At 48.1% G+C, this 19,237-nt stretch overlaps 1 protein-coding gene across 1 annotated transcript in view; it reads right to left on the bottom strand.

The window, feature by feature from the left end:
* Nucleotides 1–18,061, bottom strand: part of LOC127920100 (uncharacterized) — a gene marked incomplete at its 3' end in the record, with an annotated part of 80,936 nt that extends 62,875 nt beyond the window's left edge. Inside the window, exons 1-4 of the mRNA XM_052503908.1 lie at nt 17,783–18,061; nt 17,389–17,440; nt 443–527; nt 258–352 (exon numbers count right to left, since the gene is read on the bottom strand). Of these exons, the coding sequence (XP_052359868.1) occupies nt 258–352; nt 443–527; nt 17,389–17,391 (183 nt within the window). The remainder of the gene's footprint in view (nt 1–257; nt 353–442; nt 528–17,388; nt 17,441–17,782) is intronic.
* Between the last annotated feature and the right edge of the window lie 1,176 nt (nt 18,062–19,237).

Raw genomic sequence — 19,237 nt, forward strand, 5'->3', positions numbered from 1 at the left:
GTGGTTGTGGTTGTATTGTGGTTATATTGTGGTTGTGGTTGTATTGTGGTTATATTGTGGTTGTGGTTGTATTGTGGTTATATTGTGGTTGTGGTTGTATTGTGGTTATATTGTGGTTGTGGTTGTATTGTGGTTATATTGTGGTTGTGGTTGTATTGTGGTTATATTGTGGTTGTGGTTGTATTGTGGTTATATTGTGGTTGTGGTTGTATTGTGGTTATATTGTGGTTGTGGTTGTATTGTGGTTGTGTTCTGACCTTGCCATGCAGGGTCTTGTATGCAGCTTTGATCTGCTGTCTCTGGCTGTTGCTACGAGACGTCAACAACTTCATGATGGAATCCTCATCGGTTCCTATGGCAACAACAAACACCATAGTCAAATCTTTGGTGCCATGGTTACTCCCTCACTTTGCCTCACATGCAGACCACACACACCACTGACCCAGTCCCTTCATGGCCTTGTAGAGTGTCTCTGCATCTTGGTTGGCGTTGAAGTTTCCACTGGCTCTCACACTGCCTCGACCAGCCTATCAGAGAACAGACACATAGGAGGACTGTGGGTAATGTAGTTCAGGGTAGACCAGAGAGGACTGTGGGTAATGTAGTTCAGGGTAGACCAGAGAGGACTGTGGGTAATGTAGTTCGGGGTAGACCAGAGAGGACTGTGGGTAATGTAGTTCAGGGTAGACCAGAGATGACTGTGGGTAATGTAGTTCAGGGTAGACCAGAGAGGACTGTGGGTAATGTAGTTCAGGGTAGACCAGAGAGGACTGTGGGTAATGTAGTTCAGGGTAGACCAGAGAGGACTGTGGGTAATGTAGTTCAGGGTAGACCAGAGAGGACTGTGGGTAATGTATACTGAACAAATATATAAAAACGCAGTTCATATAAATTAAGTCCTAATCTATGGATTTCACACACACACACACACACACACACACACACACACACACACACACACACACACACACACACACACACACACACACACACACACACACACACACGACTGGCTCCCCCCTCAGCTAACAGGAGAAGTGTGTGTGAGGTAGTGCAGTCTAAGGTCACTGTTAGCTGACGCTGGTGGTTTTGGGAACATTGTTGGGAGGGGAACCACGGAATGTTTCTGGAATGAGGCGAACACAACAGGAATGTCTGTCAGAGCCCAAAAACATCTTCCCCACACAGCAGAGTCCAGGATTGTCTGTCAGAGCCACAACAACATCCTCCACACACAGCAGAGTCCAGGATTGTCTGTCAGAGCCCAACAACATCCTCCCCACACAGCAGAGTCCAGGATTGTCTGTCAGAGCCCAACAACATCCTCCACACACAGCAGAGTCCAGGATTGTCTGTCAGAGCACAACAACATCCTCCACACACAGCAGAGTCCAGGATTGTCTGTCAGAGCCCAACAACATCCTCCCCACACAGCAGAGTCCAGGATTGTCTGTCAGAGCCCAACAACATCCTCCACACACAGCAGAGTCCAGGATTGTCTGTCAGAGCCCAAAAACATCCTCCCCACACAGCAGAGTCCAGGATTGTCTGTCAGAGCACAACAACATCCTCCACACACAGCAGAGTCCAGGATTGTCTGTCAGAGCCCAACAACATCCTCCACACACAGCAGAGTCCAGGATTGTCTGTCAGAACCACAACAACATCCTCCACACACAGCAGAGTCCAGGATTGTCTGTCAGAGCCCAACAACATCCTCCCCACACAGCAGAGTCCAGGATTGTCTGTCAGAGCCCAACAACATCCTCCACACACAGCAGAGTCCAGGATTGTCTGTCAGAACCACAACAACATCCTCCACACACAGCAGAGTCCAGGATTGTCTGTCAGAGCCCAACAACATCCTCCCCACACAGCAGAGTCCAGGATTGTCTGTCAGAGCCCAACAACATCCTCCACACACAGCAGAGTCCAGGATTGTCTGTCAGAGCCCAACAACATCCTCCACACACAGCAGAGTCCAGGATTGTCTGTCAGAGCCCAACAACATCCTCCCCACACAGCAGAGTCCAGGATTGTCTGTCAGAGCCCAACAACATCCTCCACACACAGCAGAGTCCAGGATTGTCTGTCAGAGCCCAACAACATCCTCCCCACACAGCAGAGTCCAGGATTGTCTGTCAGAGCCCAAAAACATCCTCCCCACACAGCAGAGTCCAGGATTGTCTGTCAGAGCCCAAAAACATCCTCCACACACAGCAGATGATTGGATTGTAATGGAGAGGCGAGTGGGACTAACAGGAGAGGTGCAGAGCAGACAGGAAGGAACCACAACAACATCCTCCCCACACAGCAGCTGATTGGACTGTAATGGAGAGGCTAGTGGGACCAACAGGAGAGGTGCAGAGCAGACAGGAAGGAACCACAACAACATCCTCCCCACACAGCAGCTGATTGGATTGTAATGGAGAGGCTAGTGGGACCAACAGGAGAGGTGCAGAGCAGACAGGAAGGAACCACAACAACATCCTCCCCACACAGCAGCTGATTGGACTGTAATGGAGAGGCTAGTGGGACCAACAGGAGAGGTGCAGAGAGAGAGACTCACTAAACAGAGAACATCCCTGGTCATCCCTACTGCCTCTGATCTGGAGGACTCACTAAACAGAGAACATCCCTGGTCATCCCTACTGCCTCTGATCTGGAGGACTCACTAAACAGAGAACATCCCTGGTCTACTGCCTCTGATCTGGAGGACTCACTAAACAGAGAACATCCCTGGTCATCCCTACTACCTCTGATCTGGAGGACTCACTAAACAGAGAACATCCCTGTCATCCCTACTGCCTCTGATCTGGAGGACTCACTAAACAGAGAACATCCCTGGTCATCCCTACTACCTCTGGTCTGGAGGACTCACTAAACAGAGAACATCCCTGGTCATCCCTACTGCCTCTGATCTGGAGGACTCACTGAACAGAGAACATCCCTGGTCATCCCTACTGCCTCTGATCTGGTGGACTCACTAAACAGAGAACATCCCTACTGCCTCTGATCTGGTGGACTCACTAAACAGAGAACATCCCTACTGCCTCTGATCTGGTGGACTCACTAAACAGAGAACATTCCTGGTCATCCCTACTGCCTCTGATCTGGAGGACTCACTAAACAGAGAACATCCCTGGTCATCCCTACTGCCTCTGATCTGGTGGACTCACTAAACAGAACATCCCTGGTCATCCCTACTGCCTCTGATCTGGAGGACTCACTAAACAGAGAACATCCCTGGTCCATCCCTACTGCCTCTGATCTGGAGGACTCACTAAACAGAGAACATCCCTGGTCATCCCTACTGCCTCTGATCTGGTGGACTCACTAAACAGAGAACATCCCTACTGCCTCTGATCTGGAGGACTCACTAAACAGAGAACACACCTGGTCATCCCTACTGTCTCTGATCTGGAGGACTCACTAAACAGGGAACATCCCTGGTCGTCCCTACTGCCTCTGATCTGGAGGACTCACTAAACAGAACATCCCTGGTCATCTCTACTGCCTCTGATCTGGAGGACTCACTAAACAGAGAACATCCCTGGTCATCTCTACTGCCTCTGATCTGGAGGACTCACTAAACAGAGAACATCCCTGGTCATCCCTACTGCCTCTGATCTGGAGGACTCACTAAACAGAGAACATCCCTGGTCATCCCTACTGCCTCTGATCTGGAGGACTCACTAAACAGAGAACATCCCTGGTCATCCCTACTGCCTCTGATCTGGAGGACTCACTAAACAGAGACCATCCCTGGTCATCGCTACTGCCTCTGATCTGGAGGACTCACTAAACAGAACATCCCTGGTCATCCCTACTGCCTCTGATCTGGAGGACTCACTAAACAGAGAACATCCCTGGTCATCCCTACTGCCTCTGATCTGGAGGACTCACTAAACAGAGAACATCCCTGGTCATCCCTACTGTCTCTGATCTGGAGGACTCACTAAACAGAGAACATCCCTGGTCATCCCTACTGTCTCTGATCTGGAGGACTCACTAAACAGAGAACATCCCTGGTCATCCCTACTGCCTCTGATCTGGAGGACTCACTAAACAGAGAACATCCCTGGTCATCCCTACTGCCTCTGATCTGGAGGACTCACTAAACAGAGAACATCCCTGGTCATCCCTACTGTCTCTGATCTGGTGGACTCACTAAACAGAACATCCCTGGTCATCCCTACTGCCTCTGATCTGGAGGACTCACTAAACAGAGAACATCCCTGGTCCATCCCTACTGCCTCTGATCTGGAGGACTCACTAAACAGATAACATCCCTGGTCATCCCTACTGCCTCTGATCTGGTGGACTCACTAAACAGAGAACATCCCTACTGCCTCTGATCTGGAGGACTCACTAAACAGAGAACATCCCTGGTCATCTCTACTGCCTCTGATCTGGAGGACTCACTAAACAGATAACATCCCTGGTCATCCCTACTGCCTCTGATCTGGAGGACTCACTAAACAGAACATCCCTGGTCATCTCTACTGCCTCTGATCTGGAGGACCCACTAAACAGAGAACATCCCTGGTCATCTCTACTGCCTCTGATCTGGAGGACTCACTAAACAGAGAACATCCCTGGTCATCCCTACTGTCTCTGATCTGGAGGACTCACTAAACAGAGACCATCCCTGGTCATCGCTACTGCCTCTGATCTGGAGGACTCACTAAACAGAACATCCCTGGTCATCCCTACTGCCTCTGATCTGGAGGACTCACTAAACAGAGAGCATCCCTGGTCGTCCCTACTGCCTCTGATCTGGAGGACTCACTAAACAGAGAGCATCCCTGGTCATCTCTACTGTCTCTGATCTGGAGGACTCACTAAACAGAGAACATCCCTGGTCGTCCCTACTGCCTCTGATCTGGAGGACTCACTAAACAGAGAACATCCCTGGTCATCCCTACTGCCTCTGATCTGGAGGACTCACTAAACAGAGAACATCCCTGGTCATCCCTACTGCCTCTGATCTGGAGGACTCACTAAACAGAACATCCCTGGTCATCTCTACTGCCTCTGATCTGGAGGACTCACTAAACAGAGAACATCCCTGGTCATCTCTACTGCCTCTGATCTGGAGGACTCACTAAACAGAACATCCCTGGTCATCCCTACTGCCTCTGATCTGGCCGACTCACTAAACAGAGAACATCCCTGGTCGTCCCTACTGCCTCTGATCTGGCCGACTCACTAAACAGAGAACATCCCTGGTCATCCCTACTGCCTCTGATCTGGAGGACTCACTAAACAGAGACCATCCCTGGTCATCGCTACTGCCTCTGATCTGGAGGACTCACTAAACAGAACATCCCTGGTCATCCCTACTGCCTCTGATCTGGAGGACTCACTAAACAGAGAACATCCCTGGTCATCCCTACTGCCTCTGATCTGGAGGACTCACTAAACAGAGAACATCCCTGGTCATCCCTACTGTCTCTGATCTGGAGGACTCACTAAACAGAGAACATCCCTGGTCTACTGCCTCTGATCTGGAGGACTCACTAAACAGAGAACATCCCTGGTCATCCCTACTGTCTCTGATCTGGAGGACTCACTAAACAGAGAACACACCTGGTCATCCCTACTGTCTCTGATCTGGAGGACTCACTAAACAGAGAACATCCCTGGTCATCCCTACTGCCTCTGATCTGGAGGACTCACTAAACAGAGAACATCCCTGGTCATCCCTACTGCCTCTGATCTGGAGGACTCACTAAATAAATTCATTAAATATCCTACAATGTGATTTTCTGGATTTTTTTCTCTCAGCTTGTCTGTCATAGTTGAAGTGTACCTACGGTGAAAATTACCTTCATCTCTCATCTTTTTAAGTGGGAGAACTTGAACAATCGGAGGCTGACTAAACAAGTACTTTTCTGCCCCACTGTATGTGTGCATGTATGTACAGACACACAATATATACACAAAAGTATGTGGACACCCCTTCAAATGAGTGGATTCGGCTGTATATACACAAAAGTATGTGGACACCCCTTCAAATGAGTGGATTCGGCTGGGTTCCGTTGCTGACAGGAGTATAAAACACACACCATGCAATCTACACAAACCTTGGCGGTAGAACGGCCTTACTGAAGAGCTCTGTGACTTTCAACGCTGCAATAATAAAGTCTAGTTTTGTCTTGAGTATGCAGAACTTGCTATTCGGAGTGTGGTGTCAAAAAAGCGGAGTCTCTCCCCATCTCTACAACCATTGAATCTATATGATTTTTGTCTCCTCAACTTGTTCAACAGCCACACCATGCATTACCAGAGTCAGCTGAGGTCTCGAACTTAGGGAATGATTTGTACCAAATACAATGCTCTTAGTTTTAGAGATGTTCAGGACCAGTTTATTACTGGCCACCCATTCCAAAACAGACCAACTCTTTGTTAAGGGTTTCAGTGACTTCATTAGCTGTGGTTGCTGATGGGTATATGGTTGAATCATCAGCATACATGGACACACATGCTGTGTTTAATGCCAGTGGCAGGTCATTGGTAAAAATAGAAAAGAGTAGAGGGCCTGGAGAGCTGCCCTGCGGAACGCCACACTTCACGTGGCGTTCCGCATCACCTGCTAAGTGAGTGGGGGCCACTACGCCGCTGCTAAGTGAGGGGGGCCACTATGCCCCTGCTAAGTGAGGGGGCCACTACGCCCCTGCTAAGTGAGGGGGCCACTACGCCCCTGCTAAGTGAGGGGGGCCACTACGCCCCTGCTAAGTGAGGGGGGCCACTACGCCCCTGCTAAGTGAGGGGGCCACTACGCCCCTGCTAAGTGAGAGATGGGGGGGCCACTACGCCCCTGCTAAGTGAGGGGGGCCACTACGCCCCTGCTAAGTGAGGGGGGCCACTACGCCCTGCTAAGTGAGGGGGCCACTACGCCCCTGCTAAGTGAGAGGGAGGGCCACTACGCCCCTGCTAAGTGAGAGGGAGGGCCACTACGCCCCTGCTAAGTGAGAGGGAGGGCCACTACGCCCCTGCTAAGTGAGAGGGGGCCACTACGCCCCTGCTAAGTGAGAGGGGGCCACTACGCCCTGCTAAGTGAGGGGGCCACTACGCCCCTGCTAAGTGAGGGGGGCCACTACGCTCCTGCTAAGTGAGAGGGGGCCACTACGCCCCTGCTAAGTGAGGGAGGGCCACTACGCCCCTGCTAAGTGAGGGGGGACCACTACGCCCCTGCTAAGTGAGGGGGGGGCCACAACCCCCCTGCTAAGGGAGGGGGGGGGCACCACGCCCCTGCTTACTGAGGGGGGGCCCACTACGCCCCTGCTTATTGAGTGGGGGCGCCTACGCCCCTGCTAAGTGAGGGGGGGCCACTACGCCCCTGCTAAGTGAGGGGGGGCCAGTCCTCCAGCAGCTCTACACCCTGAACAGTAAACACACCATCTACTGTTTACTGCTCCACACTGTCCGTTTTGTACTCCATCCTGTGTGTGTACTCAGAGAGAGAGAGAGAGGTGGAAGAGAGAGAGAGAGAGGTGGAAGAGAGAGAGAGAGAGGAAGAGAGAGAGAGCGAGGAGGAAGAGAGAGAAGAGAGGAGGAAGAGAGAGAAGAGAGGAGGAAGAGAGAGAAGAGAGGAGGAAGAGAGAGAAGAGAGGAGGAAGAGAGAGAAGAGAGGAGGAAGAGAGAGAGAGGAGGAAGAGAGAGAGAGAGGAGGAAGAGAGAGAAGAGAGGAGGAAGAGAGAGAGAGGAGGAAGAGAGAGAAGAGAGGAGGAAGAGAGGGAGGGGGAGGAGGCAGAGACCCACCCTGTCTGAAGAAAGGCCCACACACATGACTCATACTGACTTCCCCAAATACAGCCCCTCTGCTCCACACACACAGAAACAACACATTATATTCCCAGTGTGATGTCACATCCTGATCAGGCCGGATTTCCCCTTAACATAGAAATACCCATACTAGAATAACACATGGTATAGTTTCATAGTATGTGACATTTATATAATAGTACTCCGAAAGTATCATCTAATGCCCCATGGTGTTGACTCCCATTCGACTCCCGCCATTCAACTCCTCCACAACACTGCTCTCTGTGTTAAACACCTCTACAACACTGCTCTCTGTGTCCCCCAGATGCTGTGTTAAACACCTCTACAACACTGCTCTCTGTGTCCCCAGATGCTGTGTTAAACACCTCTACAACACTGCTCTCTGTGTCCCCAGATGCTGTGTTAAACACCTCTACAACACTGCTCTCTGTGTCCCCCAGATGCTGTGTTAAACACCTCCACAACACTGCTCTCTGTGTCCCCAGATGCTGTGTTCAACACCTCCACAACACTGCTCTCTGTGTTAAACACCTCTACAACACTGCTCTCTGTGTCCCCAGATGCTGTGTTCAACACCTCTACAACACTGCTCTCTGTGTCCCCAGATGCTGTGTTAAACACCTCTACAACACTGCTCTCTGTGTCCCCCAGATGCTGTGTTAAACACCTCCACAACACTGCTCTCTGTGTCCCCAGATGCTGTGTTAAACACCTCTACAACACTGCTCTCTGTGTTCAACACCTCTACAACACTGCTCTCTGTGTCCCCAGATGCTGTGTTAAACACCTCTACAACACTGCTCTCTGTGTCCCCAGATGCTGTGTTAAACACCTCTACAACACTGCTCTCTGTGTCCCCAGATGCTGTGTTAAACACCTCCACAACACTGCTCTCTGTGTCCCCAGATGCTGTGTTAAACACCTCCACAACACTGCTCTCTGTGTCCCCAGATGCTGTGTTAAACACCTCCACAACACTGCTCTCTGTGTCCCCAGATGCTGTGTTCAACACCTCCACAACACTGCTCTCTGTGTCCCCAGATGCTGTGTTAAACACCTCCACAACACTGCTCTCTGTGTCCCCAGATGCTGTGTTAAACACCTCCACAACACTGCTCTCTGTGTCCCCAGATGCTGTGTTAAACACCTCTACAACACTGCTCTCTGTGTCCCCAGATGCTGTGTTAAACACCTCTACAACACTGCTCTCTGTGTCCCCAGATGCTGTGTTAAACACCTCTACAACACTGCTCTCTGTGTCCCCAGATGCTGTGTTAAACACCTCTACAACACTGCTCTCTGTGTCCCCAGATGCTGTGTTAAACACCTCTACAACACTGCTCTCTGTGTCCCCAGATGCTGTGTTAAACACCTCTACAACACTGCTCTCTGTGTCCCCAGATGCTGTGTTAAACACCTCTACAACACTGCTCTCTGTGTCCCCAGTTAACCCACTGTTCCTAGATCAGTTAACCCACTGTTCCTAGATCAGTTAACCCACTGTTCCACTGTTCCTAGACCAGTTAACCCACTGTTCCTAGGCCAGTTAACCCACTGTTCCTAGACCAGTTAACCCACTGTTCCTAGACCAGTTAACCCACTGTTCCTAGACCAGTTAACCCACTGTTCCACTGTTCCTAGACCAGTTAACCCACTGCTAGACCAGTTAACCCACTGTTCCTAGACCAGTTAACCCACTGTTCCTAGACCAGTTAACCCACTGTTCCACTGTTCCTAGACCAGCTAAACGTGACACGTATGTTTTGGGAGAAACTCACCCGGGATGAATGAAACACATATGGTAGTACAGTCTCAAAGCGGGGTGATTACTACCTCTGAGGGTTTAGAGCGGGGTGATTACTACCTCTGAGGGTTTAGAGAGGGGTGATTACTACCTCTGAGGGTTTAGAGCTGGGTGATTACTACCTCTGAGGGTTTAGAGCGGGGTGATTACTACCTCTGAGGGTTTAGAGCTGGGTGATTACTACCTCTGAGGGTTTAGAGCTGGGTGATTACTACCTCTGAGGGTTTAGAGCGGGGTGATTACTACCTCTGAGGGTTTAGAGCGGGGTGATTACTACCTCTGAGGGTTTAGAGCGGGGTGATTACTACCTCTGAGGGTTTAGAGCGGGGTGATTACTACCTCTGAGGGTTTAGAGCGGGGTGATTACTACCTCTGAGGGTTTAGAGAGGGGTGATTACTACCTCTGAGGGTTTAGAGCTGGGTGATTACTACCTCTGAGGGTTTAGAGCTGGGTGATTACTACCTCTGAGGGTTTAGAGCGGGGTGATTACTACCTCTGAGGGTTTAGAGCGGGGTGATTACTACCTCTGAGGGTTTAGAGCTGGGTGATTACTACCTCTGAGGGTTTAGAGCGGGGTGATTACTACCTCTGAGGGTTTAGAGCGGGGTGATTACTACCTCTGAGGGTTTAGAGCGGGGTGATTACTACCTCTGAGGGTTTAGAGCTGGGTGATTACTACCTCTGAGGGTTTAGAGCTGGGTGATTACTACCTCTGAGGGTTTAGAGCGGGGTGATTACTACCTCTGAGGGTTTAGAGCTGGGTGATTACTACCTCTGAGGGTTTAGAGCTGGGTGATTACTACCTCTGAGGGTTTAGAGCTGGGTGATTACTACCTCTGAGGGTTTAGAGCGGGGTGATTACTACCTCTGAGGGTTTAGAGCGGGGTGATTACTACCTCTGAGGGTTTAGAGCTGGGTGATTACTACCTCTGAGGGTTTAGAGCTGGGTGATTACTACCTCTGAGGGTTTAGAGCGGGGTGATTACTACCTCTGAGGGTTTAGAGCGGGGTGATTACTACCTCTGAGGGTTTAGAGCGGGGTGATTACTACCTCTGAGGGTTTAGAGCTGGGTGATTACTACCTCTGAGGGTTTAGAGCGGGGTGATTACTACCTCTGAGGGTTTAGAGCTGGGTGATTACTACCTCTGAGGGTTTAGAGCGGGGTGATTACTACCTCTGAGGGTTTAGAGCGGGGTGATTACTACCTCTGAGGGTTTAGAGCTGGGTGATTACTACCTCTGAGGGTTTAGAGCTGGGTGATTACTACCTCTGAGGGTTTAGAGCGGGGTGATTACTACCTCTGAGGGTTTAGAGGTAATCACATGGTGCACTGTCTAACCATCTCTTCGTTCAAAGACTCAATCATGGACACTCTTACTGACAGTTGTGGCTACCATGTTGTTATCCCACTGTTCCTAGACCAGTTAACCCACTGTTCCACTGTTCCTAGACCAGTTAACCCGCTGTTCCTAGACCAGTTAACCCACTGTTCCTAGACCAGTTAACCCACTGTTCCTAGGCCAGTTAACCCACTGTTCCTAGACCAGTTAACCCACTGTTCCTAGACCAGTTAACTCACTGTTCCTAGACCAGTTAACCCACTGTTCCTAGACCAGTTAACCCACTGTTCCTAGACCAGTTAACCCACTGTTCCTAGACCAGTTAACCCACTGTTCCTAGGCCAGTTAACCCACTGTTCCTAGACCAGTTAACCCACTGTTCCTAGACCAGTTAACCCACTGTTCCTAGACCAGTTAACCCCTGTTCCTAGACCAGTTAACCCACTGTTCCTAGACCAGTTAACCCACTGTTCCTAGACCAGTTAACCCCCTGTTCCTAGACCAGTTAACCCCCTGTTCCTAGACCAGTTAACCCCACTGTTCCTAGACCAGTTAACCCACTGTTCCTAGACCAGTTAACCCACTGTTCCTAGACCAGTTAACCCACTGTTCCTAGACCAGTTAACCCACTGTTCCTAGACCAGTTAACCCCACTGTTCCTAGACCAGTTAACCCCACTGTTCCTAGACCAGTTAACCCACTGTTCCTAGACCAGTTAACCCACTGTTCCTAGACCAGTTAACCCCACTGTTCCTAGACCAGTTAACCCACTGTTCCTAGACCAGTTAACCCACTGTTCCTAGACCAGTTAACCCCACTGTTCCTAGACCAGTTAACCCACTGTTCCTAGACCAGTTAACCCCACTGTTCCTAGACCAGTTAACCCCACTGTTCCTAGACCAGTTAACCCACTGTTCCTAGACCAGTTAACCAACTGTTCCTAGACCAGTTAACCCACTGTTCCTAGACCAGTTAACCCACTGTTCCTAGACCAGTTAACCCACTGTTCCTAGACCAGTTAACCAACTGTTCCTAGACCAGTTAACCCCACTGTTCCTAGACCAGTTAACCCACTGTTCCACTGTTCCTAGACCAGTTAACCCACTGTTCCTAGACCAGTTAACCCACTGTTCCTAGACCAGTTAACCCCACTGTTCCTAGGCCAGTTAACCCACTACTCCTAGACCAGTTAACCCACTGTTCCTAGACCAGTTAACCCCACTGTTCCTAGACCAGTTAACCCACTGTTCCACTGTTCCTAGACCAGTTAACCCACTTTTCCTAGACCAGTTAACCCACTGTTCCTAGACCAGTTAACTCACTGTTCCTAGACCAGTTAACCCCCTGTTCCACTGTTCCTAGACCAGTTAACCCACTGTTCCTAGACCAGTTAACCCACTTTTCCTAGACCAGTTAACCCACTGTTCCTAGACCAGTTAACCCACTGTTCCTAGACCAGTTAACCCACTGTTCCTAGACCAGTTAACCCCACTGTTCCTAGACCAGTTAACCCACTGTTCCTAGACCAGTTAACCCACTGTTCCTAGACCAGTTAACCCCACTGTTCCTAGACCAGTTAACCCACTGTTCCTAGACCAGTTAACCCCACTGTTCCTAGACCAGTTAACCCCACTGTTCCTAGACCAGTTAACCCACTGTTCCTAGACCAGTTAACCAACTGTTCCTAGACCAGTTAACCCACTGTTCCTAGACCAGTTAACCCACTGTTCCTAGACCAGTTAACCCACTGTTCCTAGACCAGTTAGTTAACCAACTGTTCCTAGACCAGTTAACCCCACTGTTCCTAGACCAGTTAACCCACTGTTCCACTGTTCCTAGACCAGTTAACCCACTGTTCCTAGACCAGTTAACCCACTGTTCCTAGACCAGTTAACCCACTGTTCCTAGACCAGTTAACCCACTGTTCCTAGACCAGTTAACCCACTGTTCCTAGACCAGTTAACCCCACTGTTCCTAGACCAGTTAACCCACTGTTCCACTGTTCCTAGACCAGTTAACCCACTGTTCCTAGACCAGTTAACCCACTGTTCCTAGACCAGTTAACCAACTGTTCCTAGACCAGTTAACCCACTGTTCTAGACCAGTTAACCCACTGTTCCATTGTTCCTAGACCAGTTAACCCACTGTTCCTAGACCAGTTAACCCCCTGTTCCTAGACCAGTTAACCCCTGTTCCTAGACCAGTTAACCCACTGTTCCTAGACCAGTTAACCCACTGTTCCACTGTTCCTAGACCAGTTAACCCACTGGGTTCCTAGACCAGTTAACCCCTGTTCCTAGACCAGTTAACTGTTCCACTGTTCCTAGACCAGTTAACCCACTGTTCCTAGACCAGTTAACCCACTGTTCCTAGACCAGTTAACCCACTGTTCCTAGACCAGTTAACCCACTGTTCCTAGACCAGTTAACCCACTGTTCCTAGACCAGTTAACCCACTGTTCCTAGACCAGTTAACCCACTGTTCCACTGTTCCTAGACCAGTTAACCCACTGTTCCTAGACCAGTTAACCCACTGTTCCTAGACCAGTTAACCCACTGTTCCTAGACCAGTTAACCCACTGTTCCTAGACCAGTTAACCCACTGTTCCACTGTTCCTAGACCAGTTAACCCACTGTTCCTAGACCAGTTAACCCACTGTTCCTAGACCAGTTAACCCACTGTTCCACTGTTCCTAGACCAGTTAACCCACTGTTCCTAGACCAGTTAACCCACTGTTCCTAGACCAGTTAACCCCACTGTTCCTAGACCAGTTAACCCACTGTTCCTAGACCAGTTAACCCCACTGTTCCTAGACCAGTTAACCCCACTGTTCCACTGTTCCTAGACCAGTTAACCCCACTGTTCCTAGACCAGTTAACCCCACTGTTCCTAGACCAGTTAACCCACTGTTCCTAGACCAGTTAACCCACTGTTCCACTGTTCCTAGACCAGTTAACCCGCTGTTCCTAGACCAGTTAACCCACTGTTCCTAGACCAGTTAACCCCACTGTTCCTAGACCAGTTAACCCACTGTTCCTAGACCAGTTAACCCCACTGTTCCTAGACCAGTTAACCCACTGTTCCTAGACCAGTTAACCCCACTGTTCCTAGACCAGTTAACCCCACTGTTCCTAGACCAGTTAACCCACTGTTCCTAGACCAGTTAACCCACTGTTCCTAGACCAGTTAACCCACTGTTCCACTGTTCCTAGACCAGTTAACCCGCTGTTCCTAGACCAGTTAACCCACTGTTCCACTGTTCCTAGACCAGTTAACCCCAGTTTATACTGTTCCTAGACCAGTTAACCCACTGTTCCTAGACCAGTTAACCCCACTGTTCCTAGACCAGTTAACCCACTGTTCCTAGACCAGTTAACCCACTGTTCCTAGACCAGTTAACCCACTGTTCCACTGTTCCTAGACCAGTTAACCCGCTGTTCCTAGACCAGTTAACCCACTGTTCCTAGACCAGTTAACCCCACTGTTCCTAGACCAGTTAACCCACTGTTCCTAGACCAGTTAACCCCACTGTTCCTAGACCAGTTAACCCACTGTTCCTAGACCAGTTAACCCCACTGTTCCTAGACCAGTTAACCCCACTGTTCCTAGACCAGTTAACCCCACTGTTCCTAGACCAGTTAACCCACTGTTCCTAGACCAGTTAACCCCACTGTTCCTAGACCAGTTAACCCACTGTTCCTAGACCAGTTAACCCCACTGTTCCTAGACCAGTTAACCCACTGTTCCTAGACCAGTTAACCCCACTGTTCCTAGACCAGTTAACCCCACTGTTCCTAGACCAGTTAACCCACTGTTCCTAGACCAGTTAAACCCACTGTTCCTAGACCAGTTAACCCACTGTTCCTAGACCAGTTAACCCCACTGTTCCTAGACCAGTTAACCCACTGTTCCTAGACCAGTTAACCCCACTGTTCCTAGACCAGTTAACCCCACTGTTCCTAGACCAGTTAACCCACTGTTCCTAGACCAGTTAACCCACTGTTCCTAGACCAGTTAACAACCGTTCCTAGGCCAGTTAACCCCACTGTTCCTAGACCAGTTAACCAACTGTTCCTAGACCAGTTAACCCACTGTTCCTAGACCAGTTAACCCACTGTTCCTAGACCAGTTAACCCACTGTTCCTAGACCAGTTAACCAACTGTTCCTAGACCAGTTAACCCCACTGTTCCTAGACCAGTTAACCCACTGTTCCACTGTTCCTAGACCAGTTAACCCACTGTTCCTAGACCAGTTAACCCACTGTTCCTAGACCAGTTAACCCACTGTTCCTAGACCAGTTAACCCACTGTTCCTAGACCAGTTAACCCACTGTTCCTAGACCAGTTAACCCCACTGTTCCTAGACCAGTTAACCCCACTGTTCCTAGACCAGTTAACCCACTGTTCCTAGACCAGTTAACCCGCTGTTCCTAGACCAGTTAACCCACTGTTCCACTGTTCCTAGACCAGTTAACCCGCTGTTCCTAGACCAGTTAACCCACTGTTCCACTGTTCCTAGACCAGTTAACAGGCCGTCATTGAAAATAAGAAACTCATGAAACACGGGACCAACACTTTCCATTTGTATTGAGTGTAGCAACTAGTATGGAGATTCAGGACAGAGCCAGTATCTTCAGCATCAACACCAGTTTTCAGTGTTCGGCAATAGATTAACAGTAATATAATAATAATAATAATATTATTATTATTAGATTAACAGTGTTTTAAAGCTAAACGTGACACGTATGTTTTGGGAGAAACTCACCCGGGATGAATGAAACACATGTGGTAGTACAGTCTCAAATGGTCTCCCTTCCTTCTGCAGTTATACAGAGTCTCAAATGGTCTCCCTTCCTTCTGCAGTTATACAGAGTCTCAAATGGTCTCCCTTCCTTCTGCAGTTATACAGAGTCTCAAATGGTCTCCCTTCCTTCTGCAGTTATACAGAGTCTCAAATGGTCTCCCTTCCTTCTGCAGTTATACAGAGTCTCAAATGGTCTCCCTTCCTTCTGCAGTTATACAGAGTCTCAAATGGTCTCCCTTCCTTCTGCAGTTATACAGAGTCTCAAATGGTCTCCCTTCCTTCTGCAGTTATACAGAGTCTCAAATGGTCTCCCTTCCTTCTGCAGTTATACAGAGTCTCAAATGGTCTCCCTTCCTTCTGCAGTTATACAGAGTCTCAAATGGTCTCCTTCCTTCTGCAGTTATACAGAGTCTCAAATGGTCTCCCTTCCTTCTACAGTTATACAGAGTCTCAAATGGTCAGTTAAGTGTAACACTTCTGCAGTTATACAGAGTCTCAAATGGTCTCCCTTCCTTCTGCAGTTATACAGAGTCTCAAATGGTCTCCCTTCCTTCTGCAGTTAACAGAGTCTCAAATGGTCTCCTTCCTTCTGCAGTTATACAGAGTCTCAAATGGTCTCCCTTCCTTCTGCAGTTATACAGAGTCTCAAATGGTCTCCTTCCTTCTACAGTTATACAGAGTCTCAAATGGTCTCCTTCCTTCTGCAGTTATACAGAGTCTCAAATGGTCTCCCTTCCTTCTGCAGTTATACAGAGTCTCAAATGGTCTCCTTCCTTCTGCAGTTATACAGAGTCTCAAATGGTCTCCCTTCCTTCTGCAGTTATACAGAGTCTCAAATGGTCTCCTTCCTTCTGCAGTTATACAGAGTCTCAAATGGTCTATAACCCTTCCTTCTGCAGTTATACAGAGTCTCAAATGGTCTCCTTCCTTCTACAGTTATACAGAGTCTCAAATGGTCTCCCTTCCTTCTGCAGTTATAACCCATGTGTTCCATACTGGGTTCTACAGTTATACAGTGTAACAACCTATTCTATAACCCATGTGTTCCATACTGGGTTCTACAGTTATACAGAGTAACAACCTATTCTAGAACCCATGTGTTCCATACTGGGTTCTACAGTTATACAGAGTAACAACCTATTCTATAACCCATGTGTTCCATACTGGGTTCTACAGTTATACAGAGTAACAACCTATTCTATAACCCATGTGTTCCATACTGGGTTCTACAGTTATACAGAGTAACAACCTATTCTAGAACCCATGTGTTCCATACTGGGTTCTACAGTTATACAGAGTAACAACCTATTCTATAACCCATGTGTTCCCTACTGGGTTCTACAGTTATACAGAGTAACAACCTATTCTATAACCCATGTGTTCCCTACTGGGTTCTACACTGTGTATTGTTCTGGGATAAGGTGTAATGATTATTTAAAGACTGTCGCCTGGGGCGGTGCCGCGGAAGTGGTGTCCAATATAGACAGAGATAGAAAGTTAAACATTAACATAGTAATGGAATAATACAGTTCTCTTTTACCCGACAGCGAAACATTTCCGTTTATTCATCTGAAGTGGCTTTTAGTGAAGTTAAATTGGACGTTATAATAAACAGCATTATAAAGTTGTCTAGTGAAGTGAACTTACCATTCTGATAGATCGCTGATAGTTGGTTTGATTCGAAGAAAGTTCGTTCTGTCTGAAGAGAAACACAGAACAGAATCACTAACTAACTTAAAAGGCAAAAGCTTTAAAAAACGCCATCAAAAACTTCTCCACGTTTAAAGTAGTGGAAAATAGTCACAGATCTGTGTTTCCATTCATAAAACAGACGGAGTTAGAGATTATAAATTATTCTTTTTGCAACAGCCACAACTCGCCATTATCTGCTAAAAATCCTGTTGTATCTCTCCGCATCCGTGTTGATAAATGATCCCAACTACAATCACAGTCCAGGTTAAAACACATCACCTGGTTCAGCAGAATAACCTCGTCAACAAGTCTTCAACTAACGATCTGATGTCGAGCGGTGGAAACTTACCGGAGGAGGTCTGCACCGGAGCTCGTAGTAAAGAGAGGGCGAGACAGAGAGAGGAACCGGTGGAAAGAGTGGAAAAACGAGTCCGCTGTGAGTGAACAGAGACACACCCTGTATGACTAAACAGCTCGGGTTCAACGCCTCGGTAGACCGGGAGATGACGTGTTAAAATCCCACAACTATTTACACGATGTCAACGTCGTCGTGGTGAAGCAAAAGGGTTGTGGTCTTGTCCTCGGTGTAAAACCACCTCAATCAAAACAAACACACGGTTAAACAACGTCATCAACCAGCTGCTTAGTGATGACAGTGGAGGAGGGTGTGTTCAATCTGTCTCCATAGAAACCGTGCAGGTTTACCTGAACAGGTGACAAGAGGAGGAGGGAAAGCGAGGGTTTCTTTATTTTTAATATTTTCTACATTGTAGAATAATAGCAAAGACATCATAACTATTAAATAACACATATGGAATCATGTAGAAATCAAAACAGTCGCGCAGAGACCGACATGGCGTTGCGTGCTGGTAGTGAACATTTTACAGACACATAGACGTTGCGTATCTCACTGCTTTCTTCAATGCGCTGTGCTCTCCTGACGCCAAAGTATCAACACTTCTCAGTATTAATTCAATGGATTGTGGTCAGTAAACCCATGGAATACGGTGTCAATACTAATATCAAAATATATGAACAAGTAGAAATTACAAGGGCATAACTACAGCGCAATTTTCCATGAAGAAAAATGTTGGCAAAAGTATTTGTATCATTATTCTGTTGCAATGTTTTTATAAACCATAAACCATGTCCAATATTTGATCGGAAAAAAAAAAAAAGCCTCATGTTGACGTTGATCACGTCACTGCCAACTAATGTGATCGCGTCATGCGACCGCACTGTGCAGTTCTAAGACAATCCACAGGGTGGCAGCCTAGACCACAAAATTCATGTTTTGCATGAAATAATAATCTAGTTAAATGCAATATAGCAGGATTAGGATTTTAGACTGCCCTCCTGTGGATCATGTTGGAACTGCGTCAATCTAAATTAGCAGAAGGCTTGTATTATAACAGTGGAGTGGAGGGGGGACACAGATCCTTTTTGCAGATAGTATGTACAAACTCAGGCACCAAACACGTTGAAAATCATGATTTTATCATATTTGTGGTAATAAATCACAGATTCCACGCTCCAAAATGCAGGTGTTTCAGCCTAGCTCAGTGCTTTCTGTGGTTAATTGCAAGCGTTGCAAAGCAATCACTAGCCTGCTATTCAGTGGAGGGTGTGTGGTCCAAGTCTGGGTTTAAGGGTTTCTTTTCCAAGCTTGAAATAATAATCATTCAACATCATGGGCCATAAAAGGTTGAATACATTGGCCGTGCTGTCAATCTGTCCAACTGGAAACTCAGAACTGGGAAATATCAGACTTCAGGGTGTTCAAGACAACTGGAAACTCTCAGAC

Source organism: Oncorhynchus keta, unplaced genomic scaffold, assembly GCF_023373465.1.
Source record: "Oncorhynchus keta strain PuntledgeMale-10-30-2019 unplaced genomic scaffold, Oket_V2 Un_contig_18378_pilon_pilon, whole genome shotgun sequence".
NCBI classification, from domain to species: Eukaryota; Metazoa; Chordata; class Actinopteri; order Salmoniformes; family Salmonidae; genus Oncorhynchus; species Oncorhynchus keta.